General features: G+C 43.7%; 1 protein-coding gene and 1 long non-coding RNA gene across 6 annotated transcripts in view; one reads left to right on the top strand and one right to left on the bottom strand.

The window, feature by feature from the left end:
• Nucleotides 1–18633, bottom strand: part of LOC137301881 (uncharacterized) — a 144407-nt gene that overhangs the window by 82945 nt on the left and 42829 nt on the right. The gene's annotated exons all lie outside the window — the stretch shown is intronic.
• rasef2 (RAS and EF-hand domain containing 2) overlaps nt 5640–18633 on the top strand; it is an 86153-nt gene continuing 73159 nt past the window's right edge. Inside the window, exon 1 of one of the 2 annotated variants that reach the window (XM_067971593.1) lies at nt 5640–6082. In XM_067971593.1, the coding sequence (XP_067827694.1) occupies nt 5754–6082 (329 nt within the window). In that variant the 5' untranslated portion in view covers nt 5640–5753. The remainder of the gene's footprint in view (nt 6083–18633) is intronic. The other variant, XM_067971591.1, reaches the window with a different exon arrangement.

Here is an 18633-nt window from a genome sequence, read left to right as displayed (position 1 = left end):
GAGTAAATTTGGTTTTGGATGTCCAGCACCTGTTGCATGCTTTGCTCCCCTGTTATTTGAGAGTTCTGCCTTTAAACGTAAAAGCAGTGTGATTGAAATATGGTGATTTGACCACGGAGATTCCTTCTTGCAGTACATTCACTTCAGTCATGAAATCTATAATGTAATTTACATAATCCTGCCATTTTTAAATCTAAAGCCTTGTTTGTTACATTCTGGTTAATATTTCTCTGTGTTAGTACAGTGTTTTTGCACAAAGGTTTCAAAACCACAGTATTCTCTCATGCATGTATATCCTGTGCTCACTATTTTACACTTGTATTTGCACACGACTTACCTTTATGCTTCTCTTCAAATCATGCGCCCTCTTCCGGACCTCCTGCTATGACCTCCAAGTGGAGGTAACAGCGGTGATGTTGTCATTGACGTATTGTCACACCTTCCGTTGCCTACGCATGTTAGGGGCTTTCTTCCTCAACATTTTCCTCCCGTCTCTCCATGTCCATGTTCACTGGTACTTGCTGTTGACACTGACATTGTGTTGCTGTCCATCAGCCATGTCCATCCATTTCCCACCACAATTCTGCAGCTCACAGCTCAATTCACAGACTTCTCTAAATTTATAGGCACTCCATAGACTTGAGCATGTAGTAGAGGCTGACACTCCAGTACAATACTGAGGTGGTGCTGCACTGTCGGAGGGGCTGTCGTTCGGATGAGACGTTAACCGAGGCCCCGTCTGCCTTCTCAGGTGGATGTAAAAGATTCCATGGCACTATTTCAAAGAAGAGCAGGGGAGATCTCCCAGTGTCCTGGCCAATATTTATCCTTCAACCAGCACCACTAAAATAGATTATTTGGTCAATTATCACATTACTGTTTGTGGGACATTGCTGTGCGCAAATTGGCTGCCATGTTTCCTACATTACAACAGTGACTACACTTCTAAAACATTTCATTGGCTGTTAAATGCTTTGGGACATCCTAAGGTTGTGAAAAGCGCTATATAAATGCAAGTTCTTTTTTTCTCTTTTTTTGTTAACTGCTTCGGTTGTTTGAAAGAACGATACTGCAGGAGTGTCATTACCAACTACTTTATTTCTCACAGTTCCACTTAGGAATGCTAAGAGTTTCCATGATTTTTTTATTGCTTCTTCGATATCACCTCCCAAACCCACAACCTCTATCACCTAGAAGGACAAGGGCAGCAGCGCATGGGAACACCATCACCTCCAGGTTCCCCGCCAAGTCACACATCATCTTAACTTGGATATATATGGCCGATCCTTTATCGTCGCTGGGCCAAAATCCTAGAATCCCCTACTAAAAGCACTGTGGACATGGACTGCTGCGATTCAACAAGAAGGCTCACCACTGCCTTCTCAAAGGCAACTAGGGATGGGCAATAAATGCAGGACTTGCTAACGATATCCATATCCTGAGAATGAATTTTACAAAAAGAATCTATTGAAATTGCCGATACAGACGCAATGGGCTGAATGGCCTCCTTCTGTGCTGTATCATTCTATGAATAAAAAATTTGGAAAGGCTTTTTTTTGCCAAGTGAGAAATTTCAGGCTCTAGATGTGTAATGCATTTATAACAAAAGCAGGGAGAAAATAAACAGCATGTAGATATTACAATACTGTGTAGAGCTTCAGATATACTGAATTTCAGTTTGAAATAAACTCTGATTCAAGCTGAAACTTGAAACTTGTCTGCAGCCCTAATCAATACTGTTTCTCATTTCTTGTTTCTCTTTCGGTTTATTTTTGGCCCTCTCAAAGTAACCAAACGCCTCAGGTAGTTGCACTTTTGTCACTGAGTCAGAAGGTTAGGGGTTCAAACTCCACTCCGGGACTCAAACACATAATCTTAAGTTAGGTATAACACAGATAAATACATTCCCAAAACCAACATGCTCCGACTAAGCAAATGTGAATCTAAATGGATTAATTAACAATTATAAGTGAGATAAAGAGAAAAAAAATGGCCTGTACAAATCCTGCAGGGAGTGAAGAGAGAGAGTTCACTAAATATAAGGAAATGCAGAAAAAACATGTTAAAAGGATGACCAGAGAGGTAAAGAGAGACATAGAAAAAGGGATAGCAGCCGAAGCTAAACATAAAATAATTTTAGTAACGCAATAGTAAAGCCTTTCAAAAGGCTTTTGATAAAGTGCCGCATAATAGGCTTGTCATCAAGATTGAAGGGGCAGTAGCAGCATGGATGCAGAATTGGCTCAGTAACAGGAGACAGAGAGTAGTGGTGAACGGCTGTTTTTCGAACTGGAGGGATGTGTTCCCCAGAGGTCGGTGTTCCCCAGAGGTCGGTGCTGGGACCACTGCTTTTCTTGATATATCTTAATGACTTGGACTTGGGTGTCTAGGGCACAATTTCCAAATTTGCAGATGACACAAAACTTGGAAGTGTAGTGAACAGTGAGGAGAATAGTGATAGACTTCAAGAGGACAGAGACAGGCTGGCGAAACGGGTGAACACGAGGCAGATGAAATTTAACGCAGAAAAATGCGAGGTGATACATTTTGGTAGGAAAAATGAAGAGAGGCAATATAAACTAAAGGGCACAATTCTAAAAGGGGTAGAGGAACAGAGCGATCTAGTGGTATATGTGCACAAATCGTTGCAGGTGGTAGGGCAGGTTGAGAAGGCGGATAAAAAAGCATATGGGATCCTGGGCTTTATAAATAGAGGCATAGAGTACAAAAGCAAGGAAGTCATGATGAACCTTTATAAAATACTGGTTCGGCCACAACTGGAGTATTGTGTCCAGGAAAGATGTGAAGTCCGTAGAGAGGGTACAGAAAAGATTTACTCGAATGATTCCAGGGCTGAGGGACTTTAGTTACATGGATAGATTGGAGAAGCTGGGGTTGTTCTCCTTGCAACAGAGAAGGTTGAGAGAAGATTTGATAGAGGTATTCAAAATCATGAAGGGTTTAGACAGAGCAGATAGAGAGAAACTGTTCCCACTGGCAGGAGGGTCAAGAACCAGAGGATATAGATTTAAGGTGATTTTTTAATTCTTTCATGGGATGTGAGCGTCGCTGGCAAGGCCAGCATTTATTGCCCATCCCTAATTGCCCTTGAGAAGGTGGTGGTGAGCCGCCTTCTTGAACCGCTGCAGTCTGTGTGGTGAAGGTTCTCCCACAGTGCTGTTAGGTAGGGAGTTCCAGGATTTTGAACCAGCGACGATGAAGGAACAGTAATATATTTCCAAGTCGGGATGGTGTGTGACTTGGAAGAGAACGTGCAGGTAGTGTTGTTCCCATGTGCCTGCTGCCCTTGTCCTTCTAGGTGGTAGAGGTTGTGGGTTTGGGAGGTGCTGTCGAAGAAGCCTTGGCGAGTTGCTGCAGTGCATTCTGTGGATGGTACACAGTGCGGCGGTGGTGAAGGGAGTGAATGTTTAGGGTGGAGAATGTGGTGCCAATCAAGTGGGCTGCTTTGTCCTGAATGGTGTCGAGCTTCTTGAGTATTGTTGGAGCTGCACTCATCCAGGCAAGTGGAGAGTATTCCATCACACTCCTGACTTGTGCCTTGGAGATGGTGGAAAGGCTTTGGGGAGTCAGGAAAGGAGTCACTCGCCACAGAATACTCAGCCTCTGACCTGCTCTTGTAGCCACAGTATTTATGTGGCTGGTCCAGTTAAGTTTCTAGTCAATGGTCACCCCCAGGATGTTGATGGTGGGGGATTCTGCGATGGTAATGCCATTGAATGTCAAGGGGATTGGCAAAAGAACCAAAGGTGACATGAGGAAAAAATTTTTTACACAGTGAGTGGTTAGGATCTGGAATGCTCTTCCTGAGGGTGTGGTGGAGGCAGATTCAATCATGGCCTTCAAAAGGGAACTGGATAAGTACTTATGCAATCAGGCTTGAAACTGAGAATGAGCACAAAATAAAAAATATTCTGAATGATTACTTCCCCCAAGTATTCACAAGTCACGAGCAACATGTCCTATCCAAACAAAGATATCCCAAGTATAATCATTGACTTCACTATAAATGTAATGGAAGTAATGGACAGGATAATTGGGCTCAAAACAAATAAATCCACAGGGATAGATGGAATTTATCCCAGAATACAGAGGGAGATGAGGAAGATTTGTGAGGTACTGGCGATCATTATGAGGGAGTCAATGGAATATTAGGGAGATACCAGTAGATTGGAAACAGGCTAAAGTGATGCCCATATTCAAAAAGAGTGACTAAACAGCCATAGGCAACTATTGTCTTACTTCCATTCTATGGAAAATAATGGAATTAGTTATTAGGAGTACCCTGAGGATTATCTGTATAATAACAATCTAGTAAACAGCAGTCAGCATGGATTCAGAAGGGGAAGGCCCTGCTTGACCAACCGCCTCAACTTCTTTGAGCAAGTGACAACCCAAGGGGACTGTGGTGAGCCCCAGGATGCGGTGTACCTCAACTTCCAAAAAGGTTTTGACAAACTTCCACACAAAAAGTTATTAACTAAACTCAAAGCTGTGGGGATTCAGGTAAATCCTGGGAATTGATAAGAAACTGGATGAAGAGTAAGAAGAAATAAAGACTTACATCTATATTGCACCGTTCACGACCTCAGGGTGTCCCAAAGCGCTTTACAGCCAATGAAGTACTTTTGAAATGTAGTCACTGTTGTAATGTAGGAAACGCCAATTTGTATTACAGCAAGGTCCAACAGACAGCAATGTGATAAATGACCAGTTAATCTGTTTTAGATGTTGGTTGAGGGATAAATATTGGCCAGGACACCAGGGATAACTCCCCTGCTCTTTGAAATTGTGCCGTGGGATCTTTTACATCCACCAAAGAGGGCCTCGGTTCAATGTTTCATCTGAAAGACAGCACCTCTGACAGTGCAGCACTGCACTGGAATGTCAGCCTTGATGTCAGCTCAAGCCTCCTGAGTGGGACTTTTTTTCTCTGTATTTTGTGTTTTCGGCCCCCCTTTTATGAGAAGGGGGGTTTAGGGTATGTTCATGTGCAGTAAACCAGTAAACCCAAAATAAGTGTCTAATTATAATTTTATTATATGGGTCCAGGATGCACTCCAGTCCCTGCAGTGCCCACCGGCAGACACCGCGCCCGAGTGGGACTTGAATCCGCAACCTTCTGACTCAGAGGCGAGAGTGCTACCAACTGAGTTTGCTGCAGAGATTTTGCAACAGAGAGAAAGTGATTTTTGCAACTTGTCCTGAAAGTTGAATGAACTGTCCATGTTTGCTGGGTTTATACGAGCAGATCTCCCCGTGGCGTTGCTCCCGACGTGTCAGAGAATATGGTAAAATCTGACCTGCTACAACTAAACTGTGGACGGGGAATGGGGACGCTTACAGGAAGTGCTTGCTATATTCAAGACTTTTATTTTAAAAGAAGTGATCTGCACTGCGTTGTGTTCCACAAGTTACTTTTGCAAGTGGCTTAAAATACTGCAACCAATGCAGAACAGTGCAAACTGATTAACAGATTCCTGCTGAGATTGATCCTGTTTGCTGGAATTCGCCTGTTTCATGTTAAGTATCTGTGGAATGAGCCGCTGCACCCAGTGCACTGGGATTAGTCAGACACTCTCTCTGGGCAATGCAAAGACGTCAAGAGACTGTCCACACCCCCAGCCTGGTGCAAGGAGCCTGAGTATTAACCAGACACAGTCCTCAGGGAGGGAGGGGGGTTTCAGTAGAAGTAAGAAGTTGGGGGACTTACAGTGTCAGTCAGCCGGTGCCCGATGGACCCGGGAGCGATGACCCGGCCGGATTTGAGGAGACTTTTCTCGGCTTGCGACCTGAACCGCTCGGGGCTGATCGAGTTTGAGGATTTCTCCAGCGTTTGCCGGGAGCTGAGCGTCTCTCGCTCCCAGATCGCTCCCCTCTTCCGCAAGCTGGACGTGGACAACGACGGTTCCATCAACTTCAACGATTTCACCGCCGGCTTCGAGGAGGTTTCGGAAATACTGGATTTGTCCTCCTTTGGGGCGGATGGGTCACAAGGCGCCCAGAGACTGGCACGGGAGGAGTTTGAGGAACGGTTCGGGGATGGAGTGCAGTACCTGAGAAGGTAAATAACTTTCAGAATCCACCCCTCCCTCCGCCAGGGAACCCCCTCCAGAGACACCCTCTCCCTCTCCCTGCCCTCCCCCTGCCCTCGCCCTCCCCTGCCCTCTCCCTGCCCTCCCCCTGCCCTCGCCCTCCCCTGCCCTCGCCCTCGCCCTCTCCCTCCCCTGCCCTCGCCCTCTCCCTGCCCTCGCCCTCTCCCTGCCCTCGCCCTCTCCCTGCCCTCGCCCTCTCCCTGCCCTCGCCCTCTCCCTGCCCTCGCCCTCCCCTGCCCTCGCCCTCGCCCTCTCCCTGCCCTCGCCCTCTCCCTGCCCTCGCCCTCTCCCTGCCCTCGCCCTCTCCCTGCCCTCGCCCTCTCCCTGCCCTCGCCCTCTCCCTGCCCTCGCCCTCTCCCTGCCCTCGCCCTCTCCCTGCCCTCGCCCTCTCCCTGCCCTCGCCCTCTCCCTGCCCTCGCCCCCGAGACCACCCTCTGCCCCCCTCCCCTCGCCCTCTCTCACGCTCACGTTACTTTCCCGTTAAGTTTTACGTGGAAATCTCCAACTATTTGAAAATACAGTGAGGAGGCAGCTTTCCTCATCCACAGCAAGTTCTTTTCTATGAATATTTAACACAGGGTGAGAGTGTTGGAACTTGGAGAGAGTTTCATGGTGATCTCGCTCCTGCCACAGTGACCCTTTGGCAGATGAGTGAGAACATCGCCTACCCAGGGCTGGCGTCAAGTAGGAAGGTAATGAACAAAGGTCAGCGTTTGCTTACACTTTATCTTTTTGCAGTTGAGATCATTCTTTTATACTGGGCTTTCTTATTCTGCAGCATAAGGTAGAGCAAAATCAAAGAATCTTCCAGCACAGAAGGAGGCCATTTGGTCCATCATATCTGTGCTGGCTCTTTGAAAGAAAAGAAAAAGAAAGAACTTTGCATTTATGTAGCACTTTTCATGACCTCAGGACATCCCAAAGAGTTTTACTAACAATTAAGTACTTTTGAAGTGTCGTTACTGTTGTAATGTAGAAAACGCAGCAGCCAAATTTGCACAGTCCCACAAACAGCAATTAAATAAATGACCAGGTCATCTTTTTATAGGTGTTGGTTGAGGGATAAATATTGGCCAGGACACCGGCGAGAACTCCTGTGCTCTTCTTCAAATTAGTGCCATGGGATCTTTTACATCCACCTGAGAGGGCAGACGTTTAATGTCTCATCCGATAGGCAACACCTGGAGTGTCAGCCTAGTTTATGTACTGAAGTCTCTTGAGTGGGGATTGAACACACAAACTGAGGCAAGAGTGCTACTCACTGAGCCCCTCGGTCATCAATCTGTTGGATAGCTGTCATTCAATGTTCCCACTCTTTGCTAGGTCAGTTCAGGTTAACCCATTCCATGATCATAAGTTACAGCCAGTTGCACCTAATGGAAAGTCCTGGGTAGAGTTTGCAATCACATTGTTGGACCTACAATTGTAAAGAGACTTTACCATCACATCTGACAGCAGTAGCATGTGAGAAAGAAAGTGAGGAAAGAAGGCGGGTAGGTGCAACATAGCCCCGTGTATCTTCACTAATACATTCTGATTCTGCCAGGTGATCACATTGTGGATTTCCTAGGGAGATTCATTTTGAGAATTAGATCCAACTCTAACGTAAATATATTTACTCCCCTTATAACTCTGCGTGACTACCTCTTAGTACACCTGGGGCTTAAAGTATTGGGAAACTGATGAATTGGCCAGTGTGGATAGAAATCTAAAAGTGATAGTTTGTCCTTTGGTTTGTATGGGTGGAAATAAACACAGTGGTTAAAATCTTTCCCAACTTTTTCTGTCAGAGTTCCAGCTATAATTTATCAACACCCCACCTCCTACACACACCCTTAAATCTGTGACTTACTAGACTGGGTTAATCCTTTTAACAATAAATTAATTTTCCCTCATTTCTTGAAGAGAAATGTTGTGACTGTATAGGTATATTGGCACTTGGCCTCTTCAGAAGCCTTCTTCAATCCACTCCCTCTTCACAAAGACAGCCTTCCCACTTATTAGCTATTCTGATTTCTTCCTCAAGCTGCACATTAAATGAAGCACTGACAAACTCTGACAGCCCTGAGCTTATGGAAAACATCGAACATACGCAAATAACGGGCAGGAAAAGACCAGCTAGTCCATTAGGCCTGCCCCACACTCATGATGACTGGAGCACCATGAATAAACACTTCATTGTCCCCCCAGCGCCATGTAATCTCCTGAGAGAGGCAAAAAGGACCAATAAGGGAAAGAAAAACTCTGGAAAATTCCTCTCCAACCACCTCAGGCGATCGAAACCAGTCCAGGAGATCTCATTGACCTTGCGTATGTTAACTGTTAATCCACTTACCTTTCATATGATGCAATCTCTGCCCCAGCTATGAACTGGTCCAGCTCCCTCTTGAAGGCATGCGGAGAGTAACGCTGCAAACTATGTGGGTACACTGTTCTAGAGAGAAGTGAGATGGGAAATATCACTTTTTTCCAGCCAAGTGCTCCTCCAGTAAGGCCTGAGGAAGAAGTAGCTGTTCTTTTGTGGGTTTAAAGAAATGACTTTCTCACACGCTGACTTCTGATTATGCCAACTTGACAGAAACTAGCCATCTAACAGAATCGGAGTGTTCTACTTGAGCAACTTTAAGCTGCCACTTCAAAGGATGCCATTTATTGCACTAATCAGAATGGCACTTTCAGTAGTTATGTAGATAATTCATGCCAGCACACTGATTCTTTCGGTGTATGTCTATAGGGGTTTTTGCAGTGAGATTCCAGTGCAGCCATTTGGGATCAATCCCAAGTAAAAATAGATGTTGGGCAGAATTTAATCTCAACTACTCTCTCTTGATTTTTGATATAATGAAGAAAATGTCGATACTGATCCTTTCTGTTATGTTTTGCTAGGTAATAAACTAAATAGTGCATTGTAGATAAGTGAGCTAAAGGCATGCAGTAGCAACTAAAGGATACTGCATCAAATACTTTATCAAATTATAAAGAATCTTACAACACCAGGTTATAGTCCAACAATTTTATTTGAAAATCACAAGCTTTCGGAGATTATCTCCTTCGTCAGGTGAGCCTTAATCAAATTAGACAGTGGTTGGACAAATGCCAATTTTAGATGCTTCGAAGACTAAATCAACAACTCTGTCCAGAAGCATTGATTGTACTGTCTCTCATTGCTACTTTGTGGGTTTTTAAATTTCTTCAGATACTTTTGATATGCATGGATACAAACTTGGTTTGATAACCTTATCTAGCCTGTGCTGTGGCAAACAAATGCCATGATGTGGAGATGCCGGTGATGGACTGGGGTTGACAATTGTAGACAATTTTACAACACCAAGTTATAGTCCAGCAATTTTATTTTAAATTCACAAGCTTTCGGAGGCTTCCTCCTTCCTCTTTCCACATTGTTCACCTGAGGAAGGAGGTAGCCTCTGAAAGCTTGTGAATTTAAAATAAAATTGCTGGACTATAACTTGGTGTTGTAAAATTGTTTACAATAAACAAATGCCAAACACAGTTGGGAAAAAAAAATCTGTAGAAAAGCAGGAATCTGCAAGAAAGCCCATCCCTATCTGTCTTCATTCGCTGCTTCACTATTCCACAAAACTCATATCTACCCCAGCTATCAGGGGAGATTTTCCTAGATCAGCACCCTGAGTGTTGCAAATATCAGAATTGGAGGGGTTCCTTTGCAGGCATGCGTGGCGATGTGCTCGATTTTTTTTTTTGTTTTCCCTCCCCCCCCCCCACTCCGCCCCTCCCAAAATATTTGCCTCATTCAGTGTACCTGGGCACAAACCCAGAAAATCTCCCCTACAATAATAGATTATTGTAACCTTGTTTGACAGACTCCAGAGAAAATCCACACCTTGCTCCTTAAGAGTCAAAAGCCATGAAGAGCAATGGATTTGATGAAAGTAACCTACACCATCCCAAGATCCACTCTCTACATTGTCAAACAGATAGAGCAAGGTCATCAGACAAGATGATGACTGGGAGGAGGATCATGAGTTGCCAATTGACACCATGTTTATGCAAGAAACACAAGACCAACTATGGCTGCATTTCAGTGTTCTGTATCATTGCAAATAACTTGCCCAGCTTGGCCGCAGTGAAACTTCACCCACATTGTCCATTGAACTCTCTTCCAGACAAGAGAAAGCAGTGCCGTTATCTGGAAATCTATCCCCTGACTGTAGAAGTTTAAGCTCAGACTTAACTATCACTTGCTGAACCAGGGTCACTGGAGCATGCAGTTAGGTTAGGAAACCTGTAATTTACCATTGGCACTACAGTATAATTTTCTCAAGTCTTTCTGGGTCTCTCAATCACCAGTGGTGTACAAGGAAAGTGAAGAGATACATGTGAGTCCCCACTTCAGTTATGCTTTCCCAAGCACCTACTGCACATAGCGAAAGCACCTTCATATTCAAAAAGTCATTATCAGCCCTGGAGGCTAGTCATCACCTGATAATTAATATATTATTCTGGTATGGGGAGGAATGCATACAATTTGGTCTGAAATGATCAGGGATTAAATGTTTGGTCTATATTTTGATCTTCTAAAAACTGAGCATAACAATTGCAGGAAGGACTGAGGAAAGAGCGGGGGAGTGGGACTAATTAGATAGCTCTTTCAGAGAATCAGCACAGGCACAATGGACCAAATGGCAACCTCCTATGAACAATATTTTGCATCGTATTGATTGGAAATGGTGTATCTGAGAAGATTTTCATCTTAAAAGTAGGTTTCAATCTTATCTTGATTGATCAGAAGTGACTTCCACTTATATTAAGCCCCCCCCCTTTTTTTCTTTTCTTAACTGGTTTCTTAAAACCACATTTAAAATGTTAATTGTATCGTGACATTTAACCCCAAAATTGCAAGACCCCATCCCAGTGTGGAAAGGAGGCACAGGGTTGGAGAACTGGGTGCAAGAGTCACCTCTGATTTTAATTGCTGTAACATGGGAAACATCGGGGTAGATTTTAACTTTTGGCTGTGGTGCAAAACGAGCGTTTGTGGATCGACTGCCTGTTATACACTCCGCTCGATTTTCCTTTCCATGGACTTCAATCCTTGGGCAGGTTGTACAATGGGCGGCTGGTCTGATACTGTCCACTTTCCATCCCTGCCGGAAGTTAAAATCTACCCTACCATGGTTCAGGTGCACTGACCTCCATCCCTGATACTCTGACCTGCCGCGCGAGACTCTGGGTCAGAAAGGTCTTGCACTTTTGTTGATTTGGCATTGGAGATATTGTTTAAAACAAGAATATTTCTCTCCACATTCTTTCATGAGTGCAATACAGTGATTCTGTGAGCACATTTGGATTGGTTTGAAAACACTTATCTAATTGTGCTTCATGATGTTTGTGTATATTGAGACATTCACAAAGAATGTTGAAGATAAAGAAGCAAATTCTATTTATTAGTGCAATATATAGATTTATAAAAAAGCTAGCCAGCAATGTTGAATCAAAGGCTTACTGAAATATTTAAAGCACTAAAGGAATACTTCAAGAAAAAGCACTACAATAGCTAACACTCATGTATTCAACTAAAAATTTGGAAATAGAATGCTGGTATCAGTAACCGTGACAATGAAGCTTTCGGATTGTTGTAAAAACCCAACTGGTTTACTAATGTTCTTTTTAGGGAAGGTTACCTGCCGCCCTTAACCTGGTGGTGGCCTGTATGTGTCACCAGTCCCATACCAGTGGGGTCGACTCTTAAATGCCCTCTGAAGTAGCCTAGCAAGCCACTCAGTTGTATCAAAAACTGCTGCAGTGGTTCAAGAAGGCCCACCACCACCTTCTCAGATGAAAGGACCACGTGTAATGTATCCAAGTTTGCTGACGGTACAAAGCTAGGTGGGAAAGTAAGCAGCGAGGAGGACGCAAAGAGTCTGCAAAGGGTTAGGTGAGTGGGTAATAAGGTGACAGATGGAGTATAATGTGGGGAAATGTGAGGTTATTCACTTTGTTAGGAAGAATAGAAAAACAGAATATTTTTTTAAATGGTGAGAAACTATTAAATGTTGGTGTATAGAGAGATTTGGGTGTCCTCGTACAAGAAACACAAAAAGTTAGCATGCAGGTACAGCAAGCAATAAGGAAGGCAAATGGCATGTTGGCCTTTATTGCAAGGGGGTTGGAGCACAAGAGTAAGAAAGCCTTGCTGCAATTGTACAGGGCTTTAGTGAGACCACACCTGGAGTACTGTGTAAGTTTTGGTCCTTCGAGGCGGTGCAACGAAGATTCACTAGATTGATTCCTGGGATGAGAGGATTGTCCCATGAGGAGAGATTGAGTAGAATGGGCCTATATTCTCTGGAGTTTAGAAGAATGAGAGGTGATTTCATTGAAACATACAAGATTCTGACCGGGCTTGACAGGGTAGATGCTGAGAGGTTGTTTCCCATGGCAGGAGAGTCTAGAACCAGGGGGCATAGTCTCAGGATAAAGGGTCGGCCATTTACGATTGAGATGAGGAGGAATTTCTTCACACAGAGGGTTGTGAATCTTTGGAATTCTCTACCCCAGATAGCTGTGGATGCTGAGTCTTTGAATATGTTCAAAGCTGAGTTAGATATATTTTTGGAGTCTAGAGGAATCAAGGGATATGGGGATCGGGCAGGAAAGTGGAGTTGAGGTCGAAGATCAGCTATGATCTTATTGAATGGCGAAGCAGGCTCTAGGGGCCTTATGGCTGGAGTATGCTCCTATTTCTTATGTTCTCAGGGCAACTGAGGATGGGCAATAAATGCTGGCCTTGCCAGTGATGCCCACATCCTGAGTGAATTTTTTTTTAAAATGCTTTGGTGCAAATATCTTTTGTGTGGAGCTGCCACCTTTTTGGGAATTTTCAAGACTTGGTCATAATCATGTTTGGTCACTGAGCTTCCATCTCTATCTCTCTCTCTCTCTGTTGTTAATCATGTTTGCAAGTCACTGCACACGCGGACTGTATCAGCCCCTGAATGTTACATCTGCCCCTGCTCTATCACGTTATTTAACAACATCCTTCTTCGCCTGCCTCTTTGTCTATTACCATTAACTTCTCCCAACAGTAGCAACTGCTTGGAACTCCTGAATAATGTGTTCAGAGCCTGTCATTTTCCCCACCATAATTAGCCTCATGACTTCTCGCTCTTCTTGTTTTAGTTCAGGGAACTCTCATAATCATTCTTTATGTCAAACTAATTTTCAACATATATCTGCAACACCATAACTCAAACACATAACCCTACCTTCTCATTTAAGAATGAGGTAAAGGGAGTGGAACAATTACTCACTTTTAAAATGTTTTTATTTATTCATTCTTGGGATATGGGTGTCACTGGCAAGGCCAGCATTTATTGACCATCCCTAGTTGTTGCTTTTGATACTAGGCCACTTCAGAAGACAGTTTAGAGTCACATATTAACCAGACCAATTAAGAACGGCAGGTTTCCTTCCCCAAAGAACTGTTGGCTTTTTATGACAATCTGACAGCTTCATGGTCACTTTTACTGATATCAGCTTATTATTTCCAGGTTTTTAAAAACTGAATTCAATTTCTCAAACTGCCATGTGGGATTTGAACTCAAATTCTCTGGATTATTAGTCTAGTACCACAACCCCCTAAATAGCACCTTTAATTGCAAAACATCACAAGGCACTACAGAGGAACAGATCAGACACCGAGCTTGAATTAGGAGGTGACTAAAGTAGAGTGATCAAAAAGATAGAATTTGAAGAGGCTTTTGTAGAGAATTGGCACAGACCAGAATACAGGTTTTTGTTTTCATTCGTTCATGGGATGTGGGCATCGCTGGCAAGGCTGGCATTTATTGCCCATCCCTAATTGCCCTTGAGAAGGTGGTGGTGAGCCGCCTTCTTGAACTGCTGCAGTCCGTGTGGTGAAGGTTCTCCCACAGTGCTGTTAGGAAGGGAGTTCCAGGATTTTGACCCAGCGACGATGAAGGAACGGCGATATATTTCCGAGTTGGGATGGTGTATGACTTGGAGGGGAACGTGCAGGTGATGTTGTTCCCCTGTGCCTGCTGCCCTTGTCCTTCTAGGTGGTAGCGGTCGCGGGTTTGGGAGGTGCTGTCAAACCTTGGAGAGTTGCTGCAGTGCATCCTGTGGATGGTACACACTGCAGCCACTGTGCGCCAGTGGTGAGGGGAGTGAATTTTTAGGGTGGTGGCTGGGGTGCCATTCAAGCAGGCTGCTTTGTCCTGGATGGTGTTGAGCTTCTTGAGAGTTGTTGGAGCTGCACTCATCCAGGCAAGTGGAGAGTATTCCATCACACTCCTGACTTGTACCTTGTAGATGGTGGAAAGGCTTTGGGGAGTCAGGAGGTGAGTCACTCGCCGCAGAATACCCAGCCTCTGACCGGCTCTTGTAGCCACAATGCCAGATGGCCATGATGCCATATGGTTCTGCCATCAACAGTTGAACAGAGGGAGTAAACCAGACTCAAGAGAATGGAGGGTGTGATGTAGAGCGGGAAGGGTTTATGCAGGTAGGGTGCAGCAAGGCTTGGAGCGATTTATAAATGATGACAAGATTGATTTGCTTGGAGAAAAGGAGCCATTGGAGATTTGGTGGGAAATGGGGTGAGTAGAACTTAGTCTGGGATAAGAAGCAGGTATCTCTGGATCCATTGGAGTTAGTTAAGAATGAGCTAAGGAATCTGACTAGGAGGGCATTGGAAAAGTCAAGCCGTGAGGTGATAGATGTGGGTGACTGCTCCTATGACGGGGAGGGTTACCTAGGGTGGGAGGCAGATAATGTTTTGGAGGAATGGTTATGGTACATGAGGCTCACTACAGTAACAATGAGCTCTGGCCGATCCATGCAAGTCTAAAAACAATAGCCAGGAATTTCCTTAGAGCTGCTTCCACTTCACCACTGTAAATTCACTGGAAGTGCGTTGCAATCTCTGTTTACATTCATAAACAAGGTTTCTGGCGAAGTTACAGCACTGGAGTTGGAGCAGTTCCAAGGAAGTTCCCGGTTATATTTTATCAAGTTAACCAGAGGATTTTTTTTTGTCAGCCAAATATTTGAGAATAAGATCATGATGCTGGCCTTCCACTGGTGCATTCCTTCAATGTAAATGTTTAGAAAAAAATGAGGAAATAGTTACATAGTAGTTGTGGAAATGTTCTAAATGTTTTGCAGTTTATTTTTTGAATTCTACCAAGAGTAGCAAATCCATTGGGTGTGCAGGCCTTAGATTATGACTAGGTGTTCTGAAGTTGTCTGTCATGGTCTCTCCAGATTCCATTTACCCTTTCTACCACAGATGTGTTTGGCAATCTGGTGATACAGAGCCTTGACCTAGCGTGAACTTGTGTCTGACCAGCGATCTGGCAACGATTCATTATTTTACTGTTGTGCTCCTTTTATAAAAGAATAAAAAAGAAAGACGTGTATTTATATAGCGCCTTTCACGACCTCAGGATGTCCCAAAGCACTTTACAACCAATGAAGTACTTTTGAAGTGTAGTCAGTGTTGTAATGTAGGAAATGTGGCAGTCAATTTGTGTACAGCAATCTCCCACAAACAGCAATGAAGTAATTGACCAGATAATCTGTTTGTGGTGTTGGTTGAGGGATAAATGTTTGCCAGGACAACAGGAGAACTTCCCTGCTCTTCTTTGAATGGTGTCGTGGGATCTTTTACATCCACCTGAGAGGGCAGATGTTGGTTTCAGGTCTTATCCAAAAGACCACACCTCTGACAGTGCAGCACTCCCTCCGTACTGCACAGGAGCATCAGCCTAGATTTTGTGCTCCAGTTTCTGGAGTGGGACTTGAACCTGCAACCTTCTGACTCAGAGGCGAGAGTGCTACAGCTGATACTACAAGAGTATATACTCCCTAACTTCATATAATCCTTATCAAACAACATGTTATTTGTAAATTTGTGCACAAACATGGAATTTGAGCCTGAAAATACCACCAACACTTCCACAATACTTGACTTAATCACCATATTTGACTTAATCACCATAAATCAGTGGCCCTGATAATATATTGTATATTACAAGAGATAAAACAGTGTACCTTCTGACGCACTGTGAGCAATGCCATGGGCGATCTGCTCATAAATTGCATATAGTCCACATTTCCTATAAGCCTCATACTTGCTGTTTCATTTTTTCCGTCATATTTTGTTGATTGGCTCAAAGTAAAACGGCAGAAAATTAGAAAGGGAAGAAATACGAAACAAAAGTGAGGGAAGCCTCTGGAAAACAGGAAAAAAACCTACCAATGAGAAAGTAGTAAGGGCTTATGAAAACAACCAAGTCTGATTGATCAATCAGAAGAATCTTCAAATAAAGGAAAGGAGAAGGTGAACCAATCACATAATTGAAAAAAAAAATCCAAGTCCTTTCACCCCAATTTTTCCCTCAGCAACTGAAATTAATCTTGTCCAAAATAAGTTTTAAACAAAGAAAAATTACATATTTCACACTAACATTGTTAAATCTAACCATAGAATTGTCTTTTGTGTCTTTTTAATTCCTTCATCAAAGCTTTTACTGAAAGGCCTCAACTTTACTCGAAAGCCTGGGTTTGAAGTTGATAATGTCACACACTACTATCACTCTGTAATGTTTAAGGAGATGCCATGTCTGAGCATGTGTGGGGATGCCCAATTTCCCGCCTTGCATCTGTAGGATTTTCTCACTGCTGTTTGTCCATTGAGAGGGGTTTTGATCAATTTTCCTCCAAGTGATTCTAAACACACTAGAAACATTTTACCTCCGAGAAAGTCAGACAAACAGTAACTATCCTTTCTGCTTTTTTTTATATTTCAAATCAAACATTTTTTTTTCTCAGTGGCAAGTCCTATCCATTTTCACTTTGACTCCATGTATTAACATTTTCTCGTCATTTGAATGAGCACTGAATGGAAAAACTGGAAGATTGTGAGAAAATTGATTATTTTGCACAAAACCTTAAAGGAACCATGAAGTATGGGACTTTTAACTAAGACTTCTGGGGGAGGTTTTATGTTTTTGTTTTGTCAGTAAGGGAGACAGGGAGAAAAAGAGGGCAAAGTGGAGACAGGAAGGGAGAGACTAAAAAAAGGAAGAGAAAGAAATGGGGGGGGGGGGGGGAGTGAGAAGGAGAGAAAGAAAGGGAAAAGTGGGAAGAGACAGAGAAAAAATAAATGGGGAGTGAGGGGAAAAAGAGGCAAGGGGAGAGAATAAGTGAGAAAGGGAAAGCGACTAAGATAGAGAAGGAAAAAGAAAGGGGGAAGCAAAGAAGGTAGAGACAGAAAAAGGAGACAGGAAGAGAAAGGAAAAGGAGACAGAGAAAGACATAGAAAGGGAGAAAGAGAAGAGGGACAGAGTGTGAAAAAAAAAGTAAAATGTAGGGGAGAGAGTAGAGAGACAAAGGGAAAGGAAGATACAGAGAAAGAAGGAAAAGAAACTAAAAGAGAGACTTTCACAACCTCGGGACATCCCAAACCGCTTGACGGTCGAGGAAGTATTTTTGCAGTGTGGTCACTGTAGGTAATGGAGGAAATAACAAAGGAGGCAGAGACTGGGTTTGAAAGTGAAACAGAATGCAGCCGATTGCACCTCACAATCTGCTCCCGAATGCCTGGCCCTCCAGGGGGTCAGTTCACCACAACCTGGCCCAGGCCTGTTGCTGGCCATTGGGCACTGCCCCTTCCTCTGCACGAGATCCTGAGCTGTCAGCAAAAGACTCTTTAAATACAATAATCGGTGACCGTGTGCTGTCATAAGAGTTGACACATACAGTAACAGGTGTTTGCATTCAAAAACTGGCTCCAGGCCAGGACTTGGGGCTGACGGTCAGAAGCAAGCCAGGGGTGGGTTGGAAGTGGGTCAGGTCATATTCTCCTGCCCCTCACTGGCAGCTAAGGAAACGTAACAGCTACAACTCCCAGAAAAACACCTAGGCCTATAATTTCAAGCTTGCCATAGTCTTAAGCACATGGAAACACTTGGAGAAAACAATCAGTATGATTATTTACAGGCAATTTGTGCAGTACTTGAAGCATTATGACAGTCAGTCTATAGCAGTTATTAGCATCTCGTTTTTTTTCTCCAAGTGGCATGTTTTGGCTCAATGGTAGCACTCTCGTCTGAGTCAGGAGGTTGTAGGTTTAAACTCTCACTCCAGGGACTTGACTTCATCATGTGGGCTGATAATTCAGTGAAGTACTGAGGGAATGCTGTATTGTCAGAGGAGTTGCCTTTTGGATGAGATGTTAAACTGAGGACCTACTTGCTTGTTCAAGCAGATGTAAAAGATCCCATGGCACTGTGCAAAGAAACACAGGGTGTTCTCCCAGTATCCTAGGCAACATTCATCCCTCAACAAAGACCACCAAAACAGATTAATTGGTCACTTTTATATAACTGGGGGACCTTGCTGTGCAAAGTTGGCTGTCACGTTTGTCTGCAAAATGAGAGTGACTACATTTTTAAAAAAGTAAATCTCAAGATCTGGACATTTGAAAGGTGCGATATAAATGGAAGACTTCAAA

Source organism: Heptranchias perlo, chromosome 34 (assembly GCF_035084215.1).
Source record: "Heptranchias perlo isolate sHepPer1 chromosome 34, sHepPer1.hap1, whole genome shotgun sequence".
NCBI classification, from domain to species: Eukaryota; Metazoa; Chordata; class Chondrichthyes; order Hexanchiformes; family Hexanchidae; genus Heptranchias; species Heptranchias perlo.
The sequence above is the reverse complement of the archived record's forward strand: the minus strand, read 5'-3'. Positions and strand labels throughout refer to the sequence as shown.